This window comes from Mycena indigotica, assembly GCF_014461135.1.
Source record: "Mycena indigotica strain 171206Taipei chromosome Unknown Mind.scaff0004, whole genome shotgun sequence".
In the NCBI taxonomy this organism is placed as follows: Eukaryota; Fungi; Basidiomycota; class Agaricomycetes; order Agaricales; family Mycenaceae; genus Mycena; species Mycena indigotica.
The window spans coordinates 2,674,522-2,695,178 of record NW_023503003.1 but is presented as its reverse complement, the minus strand read 5'-3'; the positions used below and the strand labels follow the sequence as shown (position 1 = coordinate 2,695,178).

Below are 20,657 nucleotides of genomic sequence, written 5' to 3'. Positions count from 1 at the left end.
CATCCAACCAGAACCTATTCTTGCTTGTCATCATCTGTCTTCTTGTCCGATTCTTCTGGTGAATATTCCGTGGGTTCCACTGTAGGTTTATCTTCCACCTTTGCGCCTTCATTCACAGGTTCCTCAGATTTCACAGATCTCTTGACCTTCTCGGCTTCCTTCACAGGTTTAACAACCTTCTCTGCGGCAACTGGGGCTGCACTGCTACCACTAAGACCCTTGACCAAGTCGCCAGCCTCGTCTCCATCGAGTCCTAGTTCGGCTACGAGATCTATCAAGTCCTTCTCCGAGACTTGCACACCTGGATGTGTTCTCGTCGATAATTCAGGTTTGCAAAGATTTGTGACTGACCTTGAAGCCCAAATCCAGACAATTCCGTGCTTACATCGAAGAGATCGTCACGTTTGTTGACCGGAATGCCTTTCTTGAGAGGAGCAGCTGCGGAGGCGGTGCGTTCTGCAACAATTTTGCTGCGTATGTGTTCGGGTGTCATTTCGAGAGGCATGACTGCTCCGGGGACTCCAATGGGTTGGACTGGTATAGCGGCTGAGCCATCGCCATCTATGTCGGCATCCCAAGTCTCCTTGAGGCGGAGATATGTGTCTAGTTCACCGCATTCGACGGCCTCTTCACTGCTGGTTATGAGCGAAGAGGAGGGTGCTCCAGATGGCCAACGCACAAGTCAGCGAAAGCCTAATGTTTCGATGTTCAGCTTAAATACTGAATTTTGTTGATGAATTTACCCCCGGGTAAGTTCCACCAACGAGCATGCCTGGTAGTTGCTGTTTGTCTGCAGGGGCTTTCCTCCTCCAGCGCCGCTTAGCGTTTTCATCGGAAGCAAGATCATAGGATGTGAATGGTATCTTCTTCGTTTGCAAGATGCGTAGAATGTATTCTTGTCTTTGGCGTAGGACTGGCTGGGACGCGATCGTCGTCAGAAATACTTCGATTGGTGGTGAAGGCATGCTGAAGCTCGGTCACAGCGTGACGCATCTACGCGACGCGACCATGTCAGAAGAGCCTATAGCAAAAGTTCTCGTTGTGTGTCTCGGCAAGTAACATTAGTTGGCTTTTCTAGCTCGAACTATAGCAGTAAACCCAGGAAATATCTGTCGTTCACCGATGGGTGAGGCTGTTTTGAGATCGGCAGCGAAATCTCGGGGAGTGAACATATCTGTCAGTCCGTCGAAAATGACCTCTTCCAAAATCAAGCATGGGCATAGGTCGATAGTGCAGGAACGGCAGGATACCACGCTGGTGAAGATCCGGATGATGTGAGATTCAAGATTTTGTTACTAATGTGATCTAAGTGCGTCCATTCTAGCGGTATGGCCTCTTTTGAGCTACAACGAAGTGCACAGTTGACGTTCAATGATCAGAACGATTTCAACTTGCCAGAAACATAAGGTTCCCATTTTTCATGCGAGTAGAAAGCTAAAAACGTGAGCGACTCCGGTTTGGTTCTCCCAATTCACCGGCTGATTGTCTGTGAGCTCGGACTTCACTGAGTTTACTCATATCCTTGCATCGGACGACTCCAACCTGCGAGATATTAAACGAGTTATGCCGTCAGGCGCCACTGCTGATGTTCGTTTGTGGGGGAGCTATCTGGATGGCAAGAGCATTCCTGATCCTTGGTATGGTGGAATCAAGGACTTCGAAAAAGTCTTTCAGCAATGCACTGCGCTCTCCAAAGCATTTCTTGATCAACTAGTTGAAGAATAGATGCAATGGTACATTGGGTTTCTAATGATGAGTGGGCATGTTCACCGAAGCACGGGTAACAAGTGCATCTTCGGACTTCCAAAGCGAAGTAATTGTCTAATGGGAGTGAGACGACTAGCAGATAGCTCAGCTCTTGCCTTACCTTGTTTTCGGTATAGAAGTTGACGCCGCTGCACACGGGAAGTCAGTACACGGTCGGCAGCACAAGCTTATCCAAACGTACCTCTTGCCATAGAACCCGATGTCTCCCAAAAAGCTGCCCTTGTTGCCGCTCCAGGCGAACATTGGCAGAGGAACGGGGATGGGTACATTTACACCGATTTGTCCGACGTTGACGTCGCTCTGAGAATGAATGAGAAGAGAAGGCAGTCGTATAAACTGACTCTCACCTCAAATTTGCGGGCTGTGGCACCCGAATTCGTGAAGATAGCAGCACCATTTCCTAATAAGGACATCAGCTCCTGATGGTAAAGTTCAGTCCAACTCGCCGTATTTGTTCGAATTGATGATCTCAATGGCTTCGTCCAGGGTTTCTGCTTGGACGACGACCAATACAGGACCAAATATCTCTTCCCTGTACAATATCAGAATTTGGCGCAGAAAAAATAATTTAAAAACGAACTCGTAACATTTCATGTTAGTGTCGGCTTCGATGATGGTCGGTCCTATGGGAAGGTATGTAGTGAGAAAAAGATGCATTTAACAGAGCAGAACGAATCCGAACCGACGAAATTGCCGTCAGGGTAGTTGGGCACTTGAATGTTTCGTCCATCCAATAAGATTTTTCCACCCTGTTCTTCAGCAGACGCGATCAGGCCGGTGACTCGAGCTTTGGCAGCAGGAGAGATGAGAGGTCCGCTGCATACTTCATTAGAGAGCTCTTGTCCGGAAGCCCTAAACTTACAGATCGGTTCCGGGCTCAAAACCGGCATTGACTTTGAGCTTCTGAGAGCGTTCGATAAGTTCTGGCAGCCATTGGCGCGCCTCTCCAACTAGCATTGCGACGGAGAGCGCCATGCAACGTTGACCCGCGGCTACGAATATATGAGAAGATATTGATATTATTGGTAATTTCTGGGACCCACCCCCAAATGCAGCACCAATAATCGAGTTCAGAGCATGATTCCGGTTAGCATCAGGCATAATGATTGCGTGGTTTTTCGCTCCAAGGTTTGCCTGTACCAGATGAGAATTAGAACACAATGCAAGCGAGACAGTCCATACCTGAACCCGTTTGCCGTTCTTGGTCGCTCTGGGAAGGATGAGGTGGAGCGAATGAAAGAGGATGGATGCAACTTGCCTGTTGTAAATGTGCTCGCCGGCTCGATTGCTGCCCACAAAACTGATAGCCCTGATGGCAGGATGGTCACAAATTGCGTTAACAGTCGGCACACCACCATGGACAACATTCAACACCCCGGGTGGGACACCTGGAAGAAAGTTGCTCAGTTGGAAATACACATCCCAACACAGGATCCATACCAGCACGCTGACAGAGTTCGGCAATGATCATTGCGGCACCGGGGTCACGTTCAGAGGGCTTGAGAATGAGCGTATTGCCAGTGACAAGGGCCATGGGAATGGACCATAATGGGATCATGCTAGGAACGAGTCAATTGGGATTGGATGGAGAGACAGAGGAATGCAGACGCTGGGAAGTTGAAGGGTGCGATGCTGGCGACAACTCCGAGAGGAACCTTTCGAACATAGGTGTCCATATCTTTGCTGACCTCGAGTTTGTCGCCGATCAAGGTTGAAGTGCAACCAATAGCGGTTTCCACAACTTGTAAACCGCGAAGAAGGTCACCGTGTGCGTCTTTGGAAGGCATTAGATGCGTTTTAGTGGGAGTGAATTGCGAATAGGGACCTGCAACAGTTTTGCCTTGTTCGAGAACTATGCTGTTTGCGATGGCATCCGCATTTTGACGGAGAAGATGCTGGAGTTCGATAGCCACCTTTTGCCTCCCAATAATGCTATCGGTCGTGTTAATTTTACAGATTTCTAGACGTATTCTGTTACCTAGTCTTGCTCCAGGTCTTGAAGGCAGCTGAAGCCTTCTGGACTGCGTCTTCGAACTCAGTGGGAGTTGTCTCTGGTACACGACTCAGCAGCGTTTGAGTAGACTGGGTTGGATATTGGCAAAAGAAGATTGGACGATGGTAGGAGGACGCACCGGATCATGGACATCGAGCCATTCGGTGGTCGAGCTCTCAACGAACTGACCACCAATGAAGTTCTTGGTTGTACCGCCTGAGACGGAGGTGCCTTTCCAAGAGGCCAGCAGTGAAGCAGGACCGTTAGCTAGAGAGCTGAGAGGCATTACACGAAGTTTGCACGAGGTGATAGTGAAACGAGAAACTCGTGTGAGCATCGATGTAGTTGTAAGACCGTGACCTCTCTCGAAGCACGGGAGTTATGCGCTCTGAATTGGTCTCCCGCAAGCAACAGACTGTGAGCAGCTTTTGAGGGTCAGTGAAGAAGCGGATCTCAAGCTCGGCTTGTCGGGCCATCGGAACATGTGACCACCAATTCTTTCTCTCGCCCCCCTAACAGTGCAACGACAACGCCCTGGTGCCACCTCCCGGTACGGGATATTGTTTTGAGGGTCTTTTAGACTCTTTTTTCCTTCTCAAAGCTCACATTATTTAACCAGTCCAACTCTATACCCCAATGTCGGATGGTGTCGCATCCAGCGCGTTTAATGGCCAGCACCCACCTGTTGGCTGGTCTCAGCCACAGTTACAGCTGCCTTTCATCCCGCCACAAATATTTCAGGACGCGTTGATGCTCTCCAAGCCTGTGGAGCTATCGGACGAACCTACCCTCATCCGGGCAATAGCGGAGTGTCGCGAACGGCGCGAATCTTACAAGGATGCTCTAAATAAACTTCATGGAGTGAGTCGTACAAACGAAAGTCTACTCTGCCTTACGATTCTGAAACTACTCGACAGAAGGACGGACATTCCGCAAGTTTATGGAAGGTGAGTTTTATTTCCAGTCTGCATGCATTGCTTGACCAACGACAGGACTATTATTTGGATCACAAGGATAAAATTGACGCAGCCGTCCAAGAAAGTGCAACCCCAACCCCGCCACCCATACGAAAAAACACCATCAAGAAGCCGGCAATTGCCTCTTTCAAGCCCGACTCGTCTGCTTCTGAATCCGAAGCGTCTCGCAGCCCGTCACCCGTTCCGTCTGTCTCTCGATCAAGAAAGCCAAGGAAGAAGAAGAAGCGCGACGAAACGGAAATTATTCAACAACCAGGGAGCTCTGGTGGTCGCCGACAAACTATCAACAGCCTAACAGCGCACACTCTCGTCTTGAGCAACTCGCGTTTGCCACCCCCCAACACCGAAATACGTATCCCTCCGCCGCCTTCCCGCGAACCAATACCTCCAACTCTTGTCATTGTGCGTTGACACCCTCTCCTCCCTATATTTCCGTTCATTCATTGGACCAGCCCCACAACCGTGGCGGTCACAAATTTACAACCGAAGACAAGAAGTATTTTCTTGAGTTTATTCAATGGCGGCTTCAAGAAGATCCCTCATTGAACCGAAAGGACCTATGCGAGGAATTGGGTGAGAAGGCAAGCAGCTCGACATGCGCAAGTTATACGACCTCATCTATCTCAGGCGCCACATCACAACTATACGTCTTGGAATAGTTATTGGAGCAATCACCACGACTTGCCTGATAAAATCTTGGCCCAAGCGCGGAATGAGGATTCAGACAATGACTCTGCAAAACCTCGGGACAAGATCCAACCTCTACCTAGATATAAGGAAGACAGTTCTGACTCTGAACTCTCTGCGGCTGCTTCTGGGTCAGAAGATGAATGGCAAGAAGAAGACGAAGATTCAGTCGAAATAGCGACTGAAGATGAAACCCAGATGGGTGCTGCTGGTGCACCATTCAACAGTGGTACAAGTTTAAGCAACTCTTTTGTACTTCGCGTTTGACTTGCCCAAAGCTGACTTCGCCGCCCTTGCTCGTCATATCGCGTCGTACCCTAACTGGGAATACTCAAGCAACGCAGCTAAATTCGGCGCGTTCGTCGACAAGGTCTGTATCACCGTCGACTGAAGCGGTCTAGTTCTAATTGTGCAGTATCCTGAGCGGAGCGCGAAGGCATGGGGGTATATCGATCACTCTTCATGCAACCCCTTGCTAACCTGTAAACAGCGAGTTCTATCGGAGGAATGATAAACGTGTGCTATTCTCGACAAGCTAGTTCCTGACCTGACTCGCAGCAGTGATCGACCGGATGGTGCGCAAGCTACAAACCAAAATGAAGCCAACGCCGAAAGAACGGAAGTTGCCTTCCGTCAAACGAAAGTCAGACCTCGAAGAAGTAGATGTTGGGAGTGCTAAACGAAACAGGACGGAATATTAGAGACAGTACTACTACATACTAGTTCCAGTGCTTCTTGCGCATGTAATGTACTTTAATACCGTTTTGATCAAACTTCGATGGCAACACACTTGACCTTGAACCACCACCACCACCATGGATGAGCAATACGACGTGAGCCTCTTACCACCCATTTCTCAATGGCCTTGAACGTCGGGCAGGTCATTGTTCTGGGCACTGGATTGACGGAATGTATTCTCTCGGGTCTACTGTCCGTTGAGGGCAAGAAGGTCCTCCACATGGATCGAAACGACTATTACGGAGGAGACAGTGCTAGTCTCAACCTGACACAGGTGTGTTGTCCTTGTTCAATGAAATCGATGTTAACATCCATAGCTCTATCGGAAATTCCGACCCGGCCAGGAGGCACCCACCGACCTTGGCCGTGACCGAGACTATGCTGTTGACCTCATTCCTAAGTTCATCATCGCCTCTGGCGAACTGACCAAGATTCTCGTCCACACCGACGTCACCCGATACCTCGAGTTCAAGCAGATTGCAGGCAGTTTTGTCTATCGCGATGGCAAGATCTCCAAAGTGCCCAGCACCGAAATGGAGGCAGTAAAGAGTCCTCTCATGGGCCTGTTCGAGAAAAGGCGCGCAAAGAAGTTCTTTGAATTCCTTCAGGGTTGGAAGGATGATGACCCTGCAACCCACCAAGGTCTGGCTGACTGTCGATCATTTCATATGTCGTAATCTCATGCTTGCAGGGATCGACCTCGACAAGGACAGCATGAAGACTGTTTACGAAAAATTCGGGCTTGAACCTGGCACCCAGGACTTCATTGGACATGCCATGGCTTTGTATCTCGACGACGAGTAAGTTGAAGTAACTCATGCTTTGCTCTTCTTGACGCGCAACTCACAGCTATATCACGAAACCCGCACGTCCAACTTATGACCGCATCGTTCTCTACACTTCTTCAATGGCGAGGTATGGAAAGTCGCCCTACATTTACCCGCTCTATGGTCTCGGGGAGCTTCCTCAATCATTTGCCCGTTTGAGTGCTATCTACGGTGGAACTTACATGCTCGACAAGCAAATCGACCAGATAGTCACCGACGCGGAAGGCAACTTTGTTGGTGTGACCAGTGGTGGAGAAACTGTTAAAGCCAAGCAAGTCATTGGGGACCCAAGCTATTTCGGTGCTGGCGCGTCTTCCCAAGGCGGCAAAGTCAGGGTTGTTGAACACGGTCGTGTTGTCCGTGCTATCTGCATTTTGAAGCACCCCATCCCCAACACGGACGACTCGGACAGCTGCCAGATCATCATTCCCCAGAACCAAGTCAATCGACGAAATGGTAAGATTACCTTGCTTCCTTGTCGTCTATACTGAGCAACTTGAAGACATTTACGTTGCTATGGTTTCGGCAACGCACAATGTCTGCGCTAAGGACATTTATGTGGCCATCGTCAGCACCATCGTCGAGACCGACAACCCACATCACGAAATTGTCCCTGGTTTGAATCTTCTCGGCCCCATTCACGAGCAGTGAGTTGTGACTTTAATGCTTCTACCCATTCCATATCTGTCTTAGGTTCTTAACCGTCACCCCCTTGTACACCCCAACATCCGATGGCTCTGCTGACAACATCTTTGTCACTCGCTCCTACGATGCGACCTCACATTTCGAGACTGTCGTGGAGGATGTCCAGGATGTCTGGAAGCGTGTTGTTGGATCTGATCTGGTTCTCAAGAAACGCGAAGTTGAAGTCCAAGAATAGTGGTCTTTTCGAAATGAAACATAGTGTACTTTTCTCTCTCTCTCTCTCTTTAAGCGTGTCTACAATACATGCTACTGGATACAAACAAACCCTCCTGCCTAGAAAAATGCATTCATGTCGAACTCGGGGACCGTCACATTTGATTTGGCGGATTTCATCAGACTCCCCAAGCCTGCTTTTCGTGCAATAAGGTCTTCCTCTTCGTTGCCCCCCTCTTCGATGATGACTGGTGTTTTCTGAATATTCTTTGTAGGGGACGGTGATCGAGTTGGGGGTAAAGATGGGATTTCCATGTCAATCACCATAGAGGAACGGCTCCGCAAGGTTGGACCCAGCGTGAAGGTGGGGCGGCGGGGAGTGGGGACTGACGTGATGGCCGGTCGTTGTAAGGAAGGTCGATCAAAAGTCCATGAGCGGACCAGATCAAGTGCAAGCACCGGACAACCTTTTGAAGGAGAGGAAGAAGTAGTGAGCTGACGCTTGATTGAGGAGGTACACCTACCCATCCGAGAAAATACTCTTGCAATCTGCAGAACAAAATTGAACTCAACCCGCCCCGATATTTCACTAGAGCCCTTTGCAGCTTGCAATGTCTTGGATCGTAGCTGGGAGAACAACAGCGCGAGGCTAGGATCGTCATAGTGTGGCTCGCCAATTTCCTTGATATCAAGCAGACTGGCGACGTCTTGTAGAGGCGTCTAGGGCAGATCAGTGGGAAGTATCTGAATGCTGCACGTTTACTTACGACCAGGATCCTGACGGCGAGATCGCGGCGATGCAGCAACCAAAACGCCCATGATGCCAGCCATCGGTTTCCCTCGCGGAAAGCAGTGGGGAGTACGTGATTGTTCAGTACTCCAAGTAGGACGGGGCCTTCGTTGCTTTGTTCAACTGCGCGAGCGATTGCAATTGCTAGCTGAAAATCATTGAGTTGCTTCAGACAAACGTTGACTGCGTCTTGTAAGGCCCCCCCAAGAAGAAAAAAAGCAGCCGCGTATTCTGGTAACCGGATTGAGTGTGAGTAAAATGAGCGTAGGAAGAAATTACCAAATCGGCGTTTACTCAAGAGAGCAAACGCATTTTTCAGTGCAGCAGTCCGCCATCGCGGCTCAGAGAAGTCGTTAGAAAGGAAGTTGAGCATGGCACCTTGCTCCTTATGCCAGGCTGATTGTCTCCAGAGTCCATGAACAAGTTTTGCCTTGCCCAAGGCAAAATAATACAGAGAACATGCAACTGGATCTCGCGCATCACCAGCCATGAATTCGTTGCGAGCAATGATTTCCAGTTGGGATTTCTGGGTATACCAATCAACAATATCCACATCAGGCATCAAATCGTACCAGTGAATCAACGGAAGTCAACCATACTGAAACGCCGAGCGCTCTCGCGTCAGCCCAAACCATTTTCCCGCCATTTGAAGCAGCAGCAGACGCGGCCAGAAGCAGTTCTTGACTTTCACTGTGGAATGCCCAGATCATGTCGCGATAACGAAGGCGCTCTCTGCGTCCACTTTGTCGAGGAATAGTGTTTAGAGACTGGGGGCTATTCGGTCCAGATGCTCGACGGTTCAGAATATAAAATGAGCGCATCGATATCAAATATCGCAGTCCATTCGCGTCGAGCGCCCTTTGTTGCTCATCAATCTGCTATGTTTAGTTTCGCTGACATTTGGGGAGGAATACTTACCTCTAAGGTAGTTTGGATTAAAACTAAGAGATGCGCCTGTTCATTCGGCGTTAGATGAGGCAGAGGTTTGTTTTCTAGTGTCTCGATGAGATTTTTGACGACGACGCGGTGGAATCCGTCCTCCTCGTCACTATTTGGGTCTGAGAAAGCCGCAGATGCCTCGATTCAAAAAAACCCACCTATCTTTCGGTAGTGTCTCGTTAAAGAGGAATGTATAACGCTTTTTTTGACCGACGGAGGGTTTGTGTCGGGATTCAGTTTCAATGAATCGTCCTATTGGCAGCGACGTCCACTCTAACTGGTTTTTTTCCGTGGCAATATTGCGTGCAAGATTCGTGATAATCTCCTTAACAAGTTCGATCTTCCCTTCGGTGCATGTGGTGAGCGGTTTCAAGTGCGCGACGTTACGACCTACCCCATAAAAGACACTGCAGAAGCATCTGTGGATGATAATCTTCGAGTGGACCATTTTGCCGAGCGACATGCTCGAAGAGACTTTCGGAGGCGGGATTCCCCTGTCCGAACAGGAACATTTGGTGGCCTGCGCCGATAAGAAGTGACCCATTTGCTAACCAGATTGAATCACGAATCTGATAGGGTATATATCTATGTCACGTGATCAGAGAAAGATAAACATGTAAGCGTTAGATAACGAACGATCCAATCTCGACCGTCCAGCATCTCACCCAGCCAGGTACGCTGTCGAAGTAAGTCGACCGTTGCTGACACAAGATTTCAACGTGACGGAGAAACCCTACAGCAAGGATTGACTGCATATCGGGAGTTGAATTCCAGTCCAGGTCGTTGATGGCTTCGCTATGCATGGCATTAGAATCCTCTGACTTGAATATTGAAGTGCGCTGACGAATATGAAAGGCTATATTCAAGTCCAGATGCGAATTCTGACTCCTTTGAATCCCAAATTGTGAGCTCATCTCCATCGGAGGTATGCACGACTATCAACCAGGTTAGTTGGCGTAGAAGTAATGGCCTTTCAAATACCTAGTGCAGTTTTCTTGGCAGAACTACACCTTGCTTTGATTATTCCCGTCTTATGAGTCCTCACCGACCCAGTGCGACGCCATTCTTTCGCGTCCGGCACCCAGAATGCGAGTTCACCATCCTCAGAAAGACTCAACAACACATCGTGGACAGTCCAACGTTCCCATGCCATTGGGTCGACTGGCAAGATCATCTTCGGAGTTGGAATGGGGAGTTGGGTATGAGAATACAGGACCAGTTGCGGCTCTATATGAATTTGAACAACGGAATGGTCTTCGGTGATGCCGACGATGAGCTCTCTCCCTCTGGTTGACGGTAAAGAGAAGAGCGAGCTGATTGGAGGAAGTGATAGCGATGCATGAGTGGAAGACAAAGTCAGCTCTCCACTCTCTCGTGAGTATGTGGCGTGGTCTTGACCTATCCGACAGTGAGCTTCAGTTGTACACCCAAGCAAAACCAAGTCAACCTCCACTCAGAACAATGATTTGATCTCCACAAGACCATTGCCCAGTTTGAGTCAGTTCTCTGCCATTTCCAGAGACTTGCCAGGTCTCCCCTCCCCGTTCACGTATCACGCCAACACCTGAGCCTTGTGGTGTCCGAACAAAGCGCAGAATGGGCGATTCTTCTGATGGCGTAGCGATTACAGTTTCGGCACGAGGAATAAGACCGTCCTTGTCCGAATCGAGGAAGAGTAAGGGTGAGAAGGTGAAGGTCCGTAATGGAGGGGTCGTGACTAGGTTAATTAGAGAAGGATCTTTCTGAGGGAGTAAGTGTAGATATTGCGGCGTTCCAGGCAGCGATCCTGGAAGAGTCTCTTGAAGCGTGAACTGTCTGAGAAGAGTAGGCGGTCGACGGTCGATGTTCTTGAATTTCCTCAGTTGAATATTCGGCAACCGCACGACAACATACCGCAACAGCAGATATCGTCACTGAGCCATCTTCGAGTACTCGGAGAAATAAGTCCCAGCCTTCTTGCTGGATTTCAAGCAATCGCTTAACGCGTGCACTGTCTGTCTCGGGTTCATTCCGTAGAATGTGATTTATTGAGGAGTCCATGATTGCTCGGTCTAACCAGAAAATGCGCGATAAACGCGAGACAACGCTGCTGGGCATCGAAGAGAACAAATCAAGAGACAAATGCAGTTGCAAACATTGAGGTGAGTCCAACACAGGAAAGAAAATGCGCAGGGTGGAGTCTGAAGTTATCGTATAGAGAATTAAATCGTCGCTGGAGCTTGATTAGAGGAGCTGCTAGGAAGGACAGTGTGAAGGCTGACCGGCTGGAAGCTTGGGATTGACGCCACGTTATATTCGTGATGGGCCGAGGGTGGGGTATGTCTTGGGTGAGTCTTCCCGAAGCTGTAGAGTAGGTACGAAGTGATTTATTTTGCTGAATCATACCATCAATCTTGAGGCCAGGCAAATTCCACCCACGTACCTTTGTCGTTACTGCAATGTACATCAAAGAAGGTGCGAAACGCGTCAGGCAAGGCGAGTCTATGCTATAGGCACATGAGTTTCGTGAAACGAAGAGGAAAGGCAGCATACTGGACGATCCACTTCAGAGACCAAGTTGGGAGATCATTTTCCAAAATTAGGGTATAAACGGAGAGGCTGTTTTGACTTCCGACAGCCAGAAGGCCTGACTTGGTTAAAGGATGCTAAAAGAGTAACAAGCAGAATTACCAGATTTGCTATCCAGTGATGTTACGATGTGGGGGAGTGTTAAAGAGGAATGTAGACGCCAGGTATCTTGTTGGACACCGGAAAGCGCCCAAGCTGCAAGTCTCGTTTGCATTGACGCGACTATCTAAACAACAAAAAATGAACTACCATTAATATAGGCCAGCTTGCACGCACGAGCTTCATTCCTGAGTCAACGGAAATGGCGGTTATTGTTCCAGTGGACCCAGGGAATCCCTCCCAAAAAGCTAGGACGCGTATAAGAGCCAGAGTAGCAGCATCACGGATGACGAGGGAATCTCCAGAGGCGTGGAGCTGACAGAAAAAATGAGCAATATATTGTCGCCAAATTAGGAGAACCAACGATGAGGCTGGCGGTAGGAAGGGATAGGTAGTGGATGTCGGTTAAAGGAGATGGCTGGAGCGCGATAAGTTCCAGCATGAAGACGCGTTTCGTGTGACGCCGGAAGTTGCCCAAATTAGGTGTGGACGTCAAGAGAACGTAATTCAATAAAGCACGACTCGCGCAGCTTGCTCACAACCACCACCATGTTGCGAACCGCCCTGTTCGCTCTCCTTCTCGCTTGGTCCGGTCTGGCGGAGCAACTGCAACAACCATTTTCCACCAACTCAGTCACACTTGTCGACGCTCTCAATGCAGACCCTGACTACACTTCCTTAATCTCTCTCCTCCAACGCGCCCGACTCATCCCCACTCTTAACCGACTGAATGGTTCCACCTTCTTCGCCCCCACCAATGAAGCCATAGAAAAGCATACTCTTTGGCGCTCCGTGATCCACGATGACTCGTTCGTTGTGTCCGACAACATCCAAGAGCAGCTTCGGCAGCAGCTTTTTTACCATTTGATCAACTACGAACTTGCGGAGATGCCAGAGGCACCAAACCCGGCTTTCCTCAAGACTCTCCATTACCCGCGTTCCCCACTTGACCCACCTTCACGAGACCCGCCGCCATCCCCACCATGGATGCCCACTCCAGGCGGTTCACTAGGCTCCCAGCCTCAGCGACTGCGAGTCGCGGCACGTAATCAAGGGGCATGGGTTGGGGTTGATGCGTTCGGTGAGGATGGCGTAGAGATTACAAAGGGCAAGATTGACGCAGGAAATGGAGTCCTGCTCGGCATTAACGACGTCTTGGACCCTCCTCCTAGTCTGGCCGATGTCGTCTCGCAACACACATCTGTCTCCTACTTCCACCAAATCTTAACACCGGAAATACGTAAGAGACTGAATGAAAGTACGGAGCTGACCTTGTTTCTTCCGGTCAACGCCGCTTTCGAGTCTCTACATGATCTTGAACGGTTGTACCTGGAGAGTGAATTTGCGACAGCAGACTTGACACGAATATTGTGCGGTTTCCCAGACTTGTTCTGTTTTGATTTCTCATCCCTTGATCAGAAATGGACATGCGGTGGTCAAAAAGACGGTTCAGTATGCTGATACCTTTGTTCCAACCGCTAAATGTGCCGTTCTTCATCTGACTCTCTGTACAACGAGAACACTCACTTTTTTGCAGTAAAGACGATTGACGGAAGTATGCTGGACATCGTTGTGACGCCTGAAAAGACAACAGTATCGACCTCCGAACTTATTCACCCTGACATCTATGCCTCCAATGGCGTGCTGCACCTCGTATCGGAACTCCTTGTTAATCTTGAGTTAACACCCGAGAAATATCTTCTTGCCCTCAACTGCTCATCGTTCATATCTTTGATCCACTCGGTCGATCTCACTGGGTTGGTCAATGACACAGAGAGCCGTTATACCATCCTCGCCCCGCAAGACAATGTTCTTTCCGTATTTGGTGAAGGCGATATCCCAGAGAAGGGATCCGAAGAGCTGAAGAAGCTACTTCAGTACCATTTTATACCCGGACATTGGAGCCCCAAGGAACTCCGCGATGGCATGCTTTTAGAAACGACTCTGGTGGAAGACGGACTTGACGGCGGGAACCAGGTGTTAAGCGTTGGTGTCACTTCGCCTGAGAAGAAGGATGACAAGACCTTGAAATTTGGTGGTGTTGGCGTTCTGGGAAAGCCTAGTGAGCTGATTATTGCATTATGCAGCTATTCTTAAACTTATCTCCAACAGTCGCCGTCAACAATACCCTCATCTACTTTATCTCTAGACCGCTAACGCCGCCATCTGGGGTCTTGGAGACCCTGCTACCTCTTCAGGATCTATCATTATTCCTGGCCGCCCTCTACTCGACCTCAGTATCAGACACTCTGACGCTAACGCCGCAAACTTCCCTTCTCGCCCCCCGCAACTCAGCATTTAAACTGCTTGGCGACCTCGTCAGTGCACATCTTCTGGCACCAGCGTCAAAGAAAGACCTGACGAATGTCCTTCTTCACCATACGCTGGCAACAGTTGAATATACGAGCTCATTACAAAATGGGTCGCGGACGTTCGCCACGATTGAAGGATCTGATCTGCAATTAGAACACTTTAAGAATGGGAGCGTCAACGTTGCACCGAGTGGTGGATGGGCCGGCATGAAAGCAGAGCTGTTCACTCGCAACATTCTCACAAACAGCGGTGTTTTACACGAGATCTCCGACATTCTCTTGCCACGTTCTGTGGAGTTGACGATTGGAAAACTTATCAAAGCGGGCGACGCGACTACCATGACTACTCTTATCGCCAAAGCAGGCATGGACTGGATATTAAACGGAACGGCGCCGCCTTCAGGGTCGATTTGGGCAGAGCAAGGACTAGGAAGTTCGGGTTGGACGTTGTTGTGTCCTACAGACGAAGCTTTCAAGGAATACAACCTGACCCAGCTGTATGCTAACATTGTCGGGGTGCAAGACATAGTCCGGCAACATCTTATCCCGACACCCGATGCCAGCTCTGATGCTGTCGTCAACAGTAATCGACCACTTATCATGGACGATGCTGCCACCTATACCACACTTCGCTCGCCCATGTCGTCTTATGGAGACATTATATTCCGGCGGACTGACCAAAACGAGTACACAGTCGGGATCAAGGGTGCAAGGGGTAAGAACGCGGAATCGAGTGGTGCGCGAGTCGTCTCTTGGGGCCGGTCAACGACTGGGGCTGGAACGGGTGGAGTCATTCTCATTGACCAGCTAATTGCCCCATATTATCCACCGTGGTGGATTGAATATGGTGGCCCTGCTTTTGTGGGTGTCGCCGGAATTGTTCTCATATGCGGATTCTTCTATGGCGTGCGAGCATTCTGGAGGAGAGACTTCGAGAAGCCAACATTTGAGCCCAGAGGAGGGTTCGACAACGAAGACGACTGACCAAGGAAGCTTATTATTTGTAGTTAGTGCTAATCTAGATCTGTACTTTTTTTTTTCGTTGTAAGTAACTAAACCGGTAAAGCCGGATGGATATGTATCATGTGAAACCCCACCAACTACTACTCTTTCTTCGCCTGCCATGGTCGGTCTTTGCGCTACTACTTGTCAACAACTACTCAGTCAATGTGTAGAGTGAGGTTCCGGTTGAGGAGACAAAGACCTCCGCCGTCGATTCAGCCAAGTCCTTTATCGCGGGTGGCTTTGGAGGCGTCTCCGCTGTTCTTGTTGGTCAGTATTTCCCCGAATTTGGATTTTTATTTACTAAGCTGCTCCAAAGGTCATCCCTTTGACCTAACCAAGACACGTTTGCAGACCGCCCCCAGCGGTTTATATACCGGAGCGATAGATGTTGTGAAAAAGACGGTCGCGAAAGATGGTATAAGCGGGTGCGTGCTCTCGTTCTTGGATTTCATGCCACCAAACCAGTTTTCAGCATGTACCGAGGCATGGTCCCCCCATTGCTTGGTGTTACGCCGATATTCGCCATGTCGTTTTGGGTCAGCTCTCTTCTGACGCGTTTTGCCTACTTCCCAACCCATCTCTGCAGGCCTATGACGCGTCGAAAAAGCTCATTCTGGCAGCAACACCCAATAGGACATCTGATGTTTTGTCTACTCCTGAGCTTGCCGCTGCTGGTTTCCTCTCGGCAGTACCAACGACCCTCGTGACGGCGCCAGTTGAACGCGCCAAAGTCTTGTTGCAGGTGCAAGGCCAAGGCGGTAGCGAGCAGAAATACAAGGGCGTATTCGATGTTATGAAGCACCTTTATCGCGAAGGAGGAATGAAGAGTATCTTCAGAGGCGCTGGGGCCACCCTCGCTCGTGATGGTCCTGGAAGTGCAGCGTGGGTTGCTGATCTTCTGTTAAACACGTTACTGGAACTTCTCAGGTATTTTGCGGCTTACGAGGTCACGAAGAAGGCGTTAACCCCCGCTGGGTCATCACCCTCCGAGCTTAACCTTGGTGCGATTATCGTGGCGGGCGGAACCGCTGGCGTAGCCATGTGGGCTCTCGCAATTCCCCCTGATGTAGGCTAGGTCTGCTTGTTAAGTACGTTACAGCGCTGAAAAGTCCGTTTTAGGTTCTCAAATCAAGACTTCAATCCGCGCCAACAGGAACATATAATGGTCTGATAGATTGCGCACGAAAAACCATTGCGCAGGATGGTGTACAAGCCCTCTGGAAAGGATTTGGTCCAGCGATGGGAAGGGTAAGTCGAACAATTGTTTTGAACACGCGCCTTCTGAACAATATGCAAGGCATTCCCTGCTAATGCTGCTACTTTCGTATGTTGAAGTTCCCCTCCCCATACCCAATCATTGACCGAATCATAGCTTGGGGTCGAAGCGTCCAGATATGTCATGGACAAATTCTTCTAGGATATTGTTGTGGGTAATCGCGAATAGAGCAGAGTGACAAAAAGCATTGATAAATGAGCGAGTACAAAAACCAAAGTGGTTACAATTGTTTGGAGAGGGCAGTAACTTGGGCGATCTCACTAGCCTTGGCTCCGACAGCATTCTACGAGCCAGGTTGAGACACGATAAAGCTGCAGTATTCACTCATACCTTAGTAACCTTGCCCAACTGGTGCTCAACGGTGTCCGCGACTCCCAATGCGACTCCTTTGGCCGTTTGGACCCGAGCAATCTGGCGTCAACATCAGCACCCAACAAGCTAGTTATAGAGGTCAAACCTGGAACTATGAGGATCATTAGAACCGCGTCAAAAGCACCAACAAGAGGGAAGAGTACTCACCTGAATGAAGAACTTGGGTCCTTTCAGCCGCGCGAGTAGAGCAGAAGAGTTTGGCTGCGACTATAGCACATTACCGCGTGGTCAATGTTGCCGGAATCAAAGCACGCACTCTAACACCAGCTTCAACAGCCAAGTAAGCATTCAGCTGATTTTGCAGGGTCTTCAAATCAGCCTTTGCAGGGTCCGTCGGTGTCTTGAACGTGGCCCTTGGGGGAAGATGAGTACTAGAAATAGTACTGGTTTAGGGCGCACAGAGCAAAGCCAAGTGGACTAAGTGTTATTTCAGAAAACCGAGAGTGTTTAAATAATAAGAAGATGGCCTACGAAAGGGACGACTTTTGAAAGTCAATCGAGCTGAATGCGATACCTCCGCTAGTAACGTCTGGAACCCCCGGCGCAACCTGTCGTTTGGCATTGCAAGTAACGGCCTTGAGACCCTGCAGACTGTTGGCAACTTCGGCTGGCAAAGCAACACTGCCAGTGACGAAGCATGGGTTCGCTCGCCTCAACAATGACAAAGGAGCTGAGAAAAACAATCAGGGATGTGCAAAACTCATAAGGAGAAACTGACCAGAGAGTGCTGTCGCTACGAGGGACAAGATAACAAAGGAGTTGACCAGCATCTTGAGAGTGTGAAAGCGCGAGCAGCGTCTGAAATTGAAGAAGAAAGCGAAAGGGGAACCAGTCCGAGACCGAGTAAGAAGAAGAGGTTGTCTGGTGTTGGGTGTCGCCTCATTCTTTATAGCATGTCGCTGGCTGTCGTCTGATGCCAAGAAACCAAATTACTGGTGCCGCGCCTTTTTCTGGCAGGCTTTGGGCTAAAAATAAATCCCACGTGCAGCGGGTTATGTCAGATTGGGTCCAAAGAGACACGGTCACAAGACTTGTGGTTGTCTTTTACTCCCGCGGGACTAGAATGAAGGAGAACCGTTTACGAAGACCCAAGGCAGCTACTCGCGCTCCTTCTGCCTCAGAGTAGCTGCTTTCATGCCCTTGAGCTCCGAGTCGCTTACTCACATATCCACGTGTGAAACAGAGTGTATATTTGGGTCTGGTACGACGAGAGAGAGCTCAGGGGCTCCTCCCGTCGTCCAGGTTCTAGTTACAGTGAGATCAGAATGTAGATTAGTAGATTAGATCAATGGTTTATGTCTTACGACTCTTGCCTGCAGCGTCATCCTCTGACACCCCCCCCTTGACGCGCATCGAGTCATAACATCTTCACCCATCGTGCGTGCATCACGCGGTGAAGCGGTTTGGTGAATAGGTCCGCAATATTTTCGTTGCCCGCCACATGCAAGACATCAATCAGCCTTTTCAGCACACAGTCGCGAATGAAGTGCTCTCGAATCGCGATATGTTTCATTTTGGAATGCGCGTGTGGATCGTGCGTGCATGCTACCGTGCCCTGGTTGTCGCAGAACAAGGACGTTGGTGATCGTTGGGGAAAACCGAGTTCGGACAGTATGTTGCGGAACCAGAGGATGTCCTTCGCACAGTGGGTTGTGGCGAGATACTCCGCTTCGCAAGAGGACAAAGCTACGACTGCCTGCTGCTTGGAACTCCAGGAAACTGGGGAGTCGCCAACAAAAATCACGAAGCCCGAGATGGATTTCCTGTCAGTGCCCATTCCCCAATCAGAATCGCTGAGAGCTGTGATCATTGGTTCAGCTGTTTGTTTGCCCCCAAGTAGAACACCATGGCTCGGTGTTCCGCGCAGGTATCGGAGGAGGTGTTTCGCCGCAGTCACATGTGCCGGACCGTACCTCGCCATGAACCGAGCAAGTTCTCGTACCGTGTATGATATATCGGGGCGAGTGCAAGTCGATAAGTACATGCAGCGACCGACCACTGCAGCGTAAGGAAAGTCCTTGGCCTTTATGACTTCTTCATCGGTGGGTGGAGCAAGGCGAGTACTTGGGTCCATCGGCGTTTGCACTGAGTTGCTTTTGTCGAATCCAAACTCGCGGAGGATCGAATCCGTGAATGCCTTTTGATGTAGGCGAATAGTTCGGTTAACACGATCGCGCTCGACAGAGCACCCCAGATGGAGTTGAGGTTCGCCATTATCCGTGATTTCGAATTGCGCGCGCAGTGCCGACACCACAGCATCGGATTCTGCCTGGGTCGATGAAGCGATCAACATATCGTCAACGCTTGTAGTGATTATGGTGCAGTTGTCGTCTTTCCTTCTGATGTAGACACTCCAGTCCGACTCGACTCGTTTGAATCCTATGGCCTCGAGTCGCGCGTTGAGCTCGAGGTACCATTGGCGTCCAGCCTGCTTGAGTCCATAAAGACCCTTCAACAGCCTCCAATAACCCGGTCCCGCTATCTCCGGCTTTCGCATATAGATTTCCTCATCGAGCGGTCCATTAAGGAATGCCGTTTTTACGTCGACTTGGCGCAGGATCATGTCATGTGTCGCCGCGAGTGTGAGTACAAAGCGAATGGATTCCCATCGAGCTACCGGTGCAAACGTGTAAGTGTAGTCTTGACCAGGGATTTGAGTAAATCCTTTTGCGACCAGACGAGCTTTGAATCGCGATATTCGACCGTCTCTGTCTCGTTTGATGTGGAGCACCCATTTGCACGCGACAGCCTTTCGTCCAGGGGGTATCTCTTCCACCTCGATGTAAACCCCCTTTGCTCGTAGAGATTCAAGTTCTTCGAAGATGGCGATCAGCCATTGCGGCCAGTACATTGAAGCTTTGGCTTCCGGGATGGAGTTGGGGTCTTTCGTATCGCGATCGTCGATAGGGTCGATGAGCGTGGAGTATACATGCTCCGCTTTGTCAAGCGCTTGGACGACATCCACTAGTTCTTCCAGCGCGCACTCGATTTCGAGTTCATCGCCCGACAGAAGGACGGACAGGAGATAGTCTTCAGAAATGACATATCCCTGCCCCCCCTCGTCCAGGGTCGCATGGTCGATTATGTGGCGAGCTGGAACGCGTCGAACACGAGGCGCCTTTCGTTGAGCCAAAGGGGTATCGTCTATCTCGTCCGCATTGATCTGCGTCTCCGAGTCAAATAATCTGGTAATCACATTAGGGTAATTCCAGTTTTCTCGTTGCGTTAACGCACGGAGTAGCTCGAGGCTTAGCATTGATTTCCTCCATTACTTCGTCTAGAAGACGTTGCACGGGTCTAATATTCGTCAGTTAATCGATCTCCATGCGTGTTAATACGCACTCGGGAGTCGCACTGCGATGGGGTAGTGTTTGCTCCAAGTTGGAGGATTGCCTGGTTAAACAGGTAAGTACAACTGTACTGTCGTTAGCGACAGCACGTACTCGTTA

The 20,657-nt window shown here is 49.8% G+C and overlaps 9 protein-coding genes across 9 annotated transcripts; 5 read left to right on the top strand and 4 right to left on the bottom strand.

The window, feature by feature from the left end:
* Positions 1-14: 14 nt before the first annotated feature.
* MIND_00470500 (uncharacterized protein) lies at positions 15-965 on the bottom strand (the record flags this gene model as incomplete). The annotated part of the gene is made up of 4 exons (XM_037361515.1): positions 15-301; positions 352-632; positions 680-693; positions 744-965. The coding sequence occupies 4 exons, from the start codon at positions 963-965 to the stop codon at positions 15-17; spliced, it is 804 nt and encodes a 267-aa protein (XP_037221807.1).
* A 157-nt stretch (positions 966-1,122) lies between these two features.
* On the top strand, positions 1,123-1,725 carry MIND_00470400 (Phosphotyrosine protein phosphatase; the record flags this gene model as incomplete). The annotated part of the gene is made up of 4 exons (XM_037361514.1): positions 1,123-1,176; positions 1,224-1,274; positions 1,399-1,442; positions 1,494-1,725. 4 exons carry the CDS (start codon positions 1,123-1,125, stop codon positions 1,723-1,725), a joined length of 381 nt encoding a protein of 126 aa, XP_037221806.1.
* A 21-nt stretch (positions 1,726-1,746) lies between these two features.
* Positions 1,747-4,097, bottom strand: MIND_00470300 (Methylmalonate-semialdehyde dehydrogenase; the record flags this gene model as incomplete). The annotated part of the gene is made up of 16 exons (XM_037361513.1): positions 1,747-1,821; positions 1,868-1,895; positions 1,949-2,067; positions 2,115-2,167; positions 2,214-2,299; positions 2,348-2,390; positions 2,450-2,583; positions 2,630-2,759; positions 2,811-2,901; positions 2,950-2,977; positions 3,026-3,155; positions 3,208-3,326; positions 3,376-3,541; positions 3,593-3,699; positions 3,746-3,849; positions 3,900-4,097. 16 exons carry the CDS (start codon positions 4,095-4,097, stop codon positions 1,747-1,749), a joined length of 1,611 nt encoding a protein of 536 aa, XP_037221805.1.
* Positions 4,098-4,396: 299 nt separating this feature from the next.
* On the top strand, positions 4,397-6,125 carry MIND_00470200 (uncharacterized protein; the record flags this gene model as incomplete). Its single annotated transcript, XM_037361512.1, has 9 exons — positions 4,397-4,621; positions 4,678-4,707; positions 4,753-5,139; positions 5,190-5,318; positions 5,365-5,653; positions 5,703-5,794; positions 5,840-5,868; positions 5,915-5,940; positions 5,986-6,125. The coding sequence occupies 9 exons, from the start codon at positions 4,397-4,399 to the stop codon at positions 6,123-6,125; spliced, it is 1,347 nt and encodes a 448-aa protein (XP_037221804.1).
* Positions 6,126-6,239: 114 nt separating this feature from the next.
* On the top strand, positions 6,240-7,869 carry MIND_00470100 (Rab GDP dissociation inhibitor; the record flags this gene model as incomplete). Its single annotated transcript, XM_037361511.1, has 7 exons — positions 6,240-6,257; positions 6,305-6,436; positions 6,480-6,804; positions 6,854-6,962; positions 7,012-7,445; positions 7,492-7,636; positions 7,683-7,869. 7 exons carry the CDS (start codon positions 6,240-6,242, stop codon positions 7,867-7,869), a joined length of 1,350 nt encoding a protein of 449 aa, XP_037221803.1.
* A 98-nt stretch (positions 7,870-7,967) lies between these two features.
* MIND_00470000 (WD repeat protein) lies at positions 7,968-12,685 on the bottom strand (the record flags this gene model as incomplete). The annotated part of the gene is made up of 18 exons (XM_037361510.1): positions 7,968-8,567; positions 8,615-8,868; positions 8,917-9,163; positions 9,210-9,512; positions 9,556-9,685; positions 9,735-9,921; positions 9,971-10,161; positions 10,213-10,371; positions 10,421-10,511; positions 10,558-10,974; positions 11,024-11,423; positions 11,470-11,788; positions 11,838-11,950; positions 11,999-12,062; positions 12,109-12,202; positions 12,247-12,370; positions 12,421-12,558; positions 12,608-12,685. 18 exons carry the CDS (start codon positions 12,683-12,685, stop codon positions 7,968-7,970), a joined length of 3,909 nt encoding a protein of 1,302 aa, XP_037221802.1.
* Positions 12,686-12,792: 107 nt separating this feature from the next.
* Positions 12,793-15,539, top strand: MIND_00469900 (Carnitine/acyl carnitine carrier; the record flags this gene model as incomplete). Its single annotated transcript, XM_037361509.1, has 4 exons — positions 12,793-13,613; positions 13,663-13,727; positions 13,781-14,305; positions 14,356-15,539. The coding sequence occupies 4 exons, from the start codon at positions 12,793-12,795 to the stop codon at positions 15,537-15,539; spliced, it is 2,595 nt and encodes an 864-aa protein (XP_037221801.1).
* Positions 15,540-15,678: 139 nt separating this feature from the next.
* On the top strand, positions 15,679-16,977 carry MIND_00469800 (Carnitine/acyl carnitine carrier; the record flags this gene model as incomplete). Its single annotated transcript, XM_037361508.1, has 9 exons — positions 15,679-15,681; positions 15,731-15,827; positions 15,877-15,985; positions 16,033-16,096; positions 16,147-16,442; positions 16,488-16,626; positions 16,680-16,808; positions 16,858-16,884; positions 16,933-16,977. The coding sequence occupies 9 exons, from the start codon at positions 15,679-15,681 to the stop codon at positions 16,975-16,977; spliced, it is 909 nt and encodes a 302-aa protein (XP_037221800.1).
* Positions 16,978-17,056: 79 nt separating this feature from the next.
* On the bottom strand, positions 17,057-17,978 carry MIND_00469700 (uncharacterized protein; the record flags this gene model as incomplete). Its single annotated transcript, XM_037361507.1, has 8 exons — positions 17,057-17,119; positions 17,167-17,247; positions 17,294-17,299; positions 17,356-17,415; positions 17,465-17,561; positions 17,608-17,625; positions 17,680-17,878; positions 17,927-17,978. 8 exons carry the CDS (start codon positions 17,976-17,978, stop codon positions 17,057-17,059), a joined length of 576 nt encoding a protein of 191 aa, XP_037221799.1.
* Positions 17,979-20,657: the final 2,679 nt, after the last annotated feature.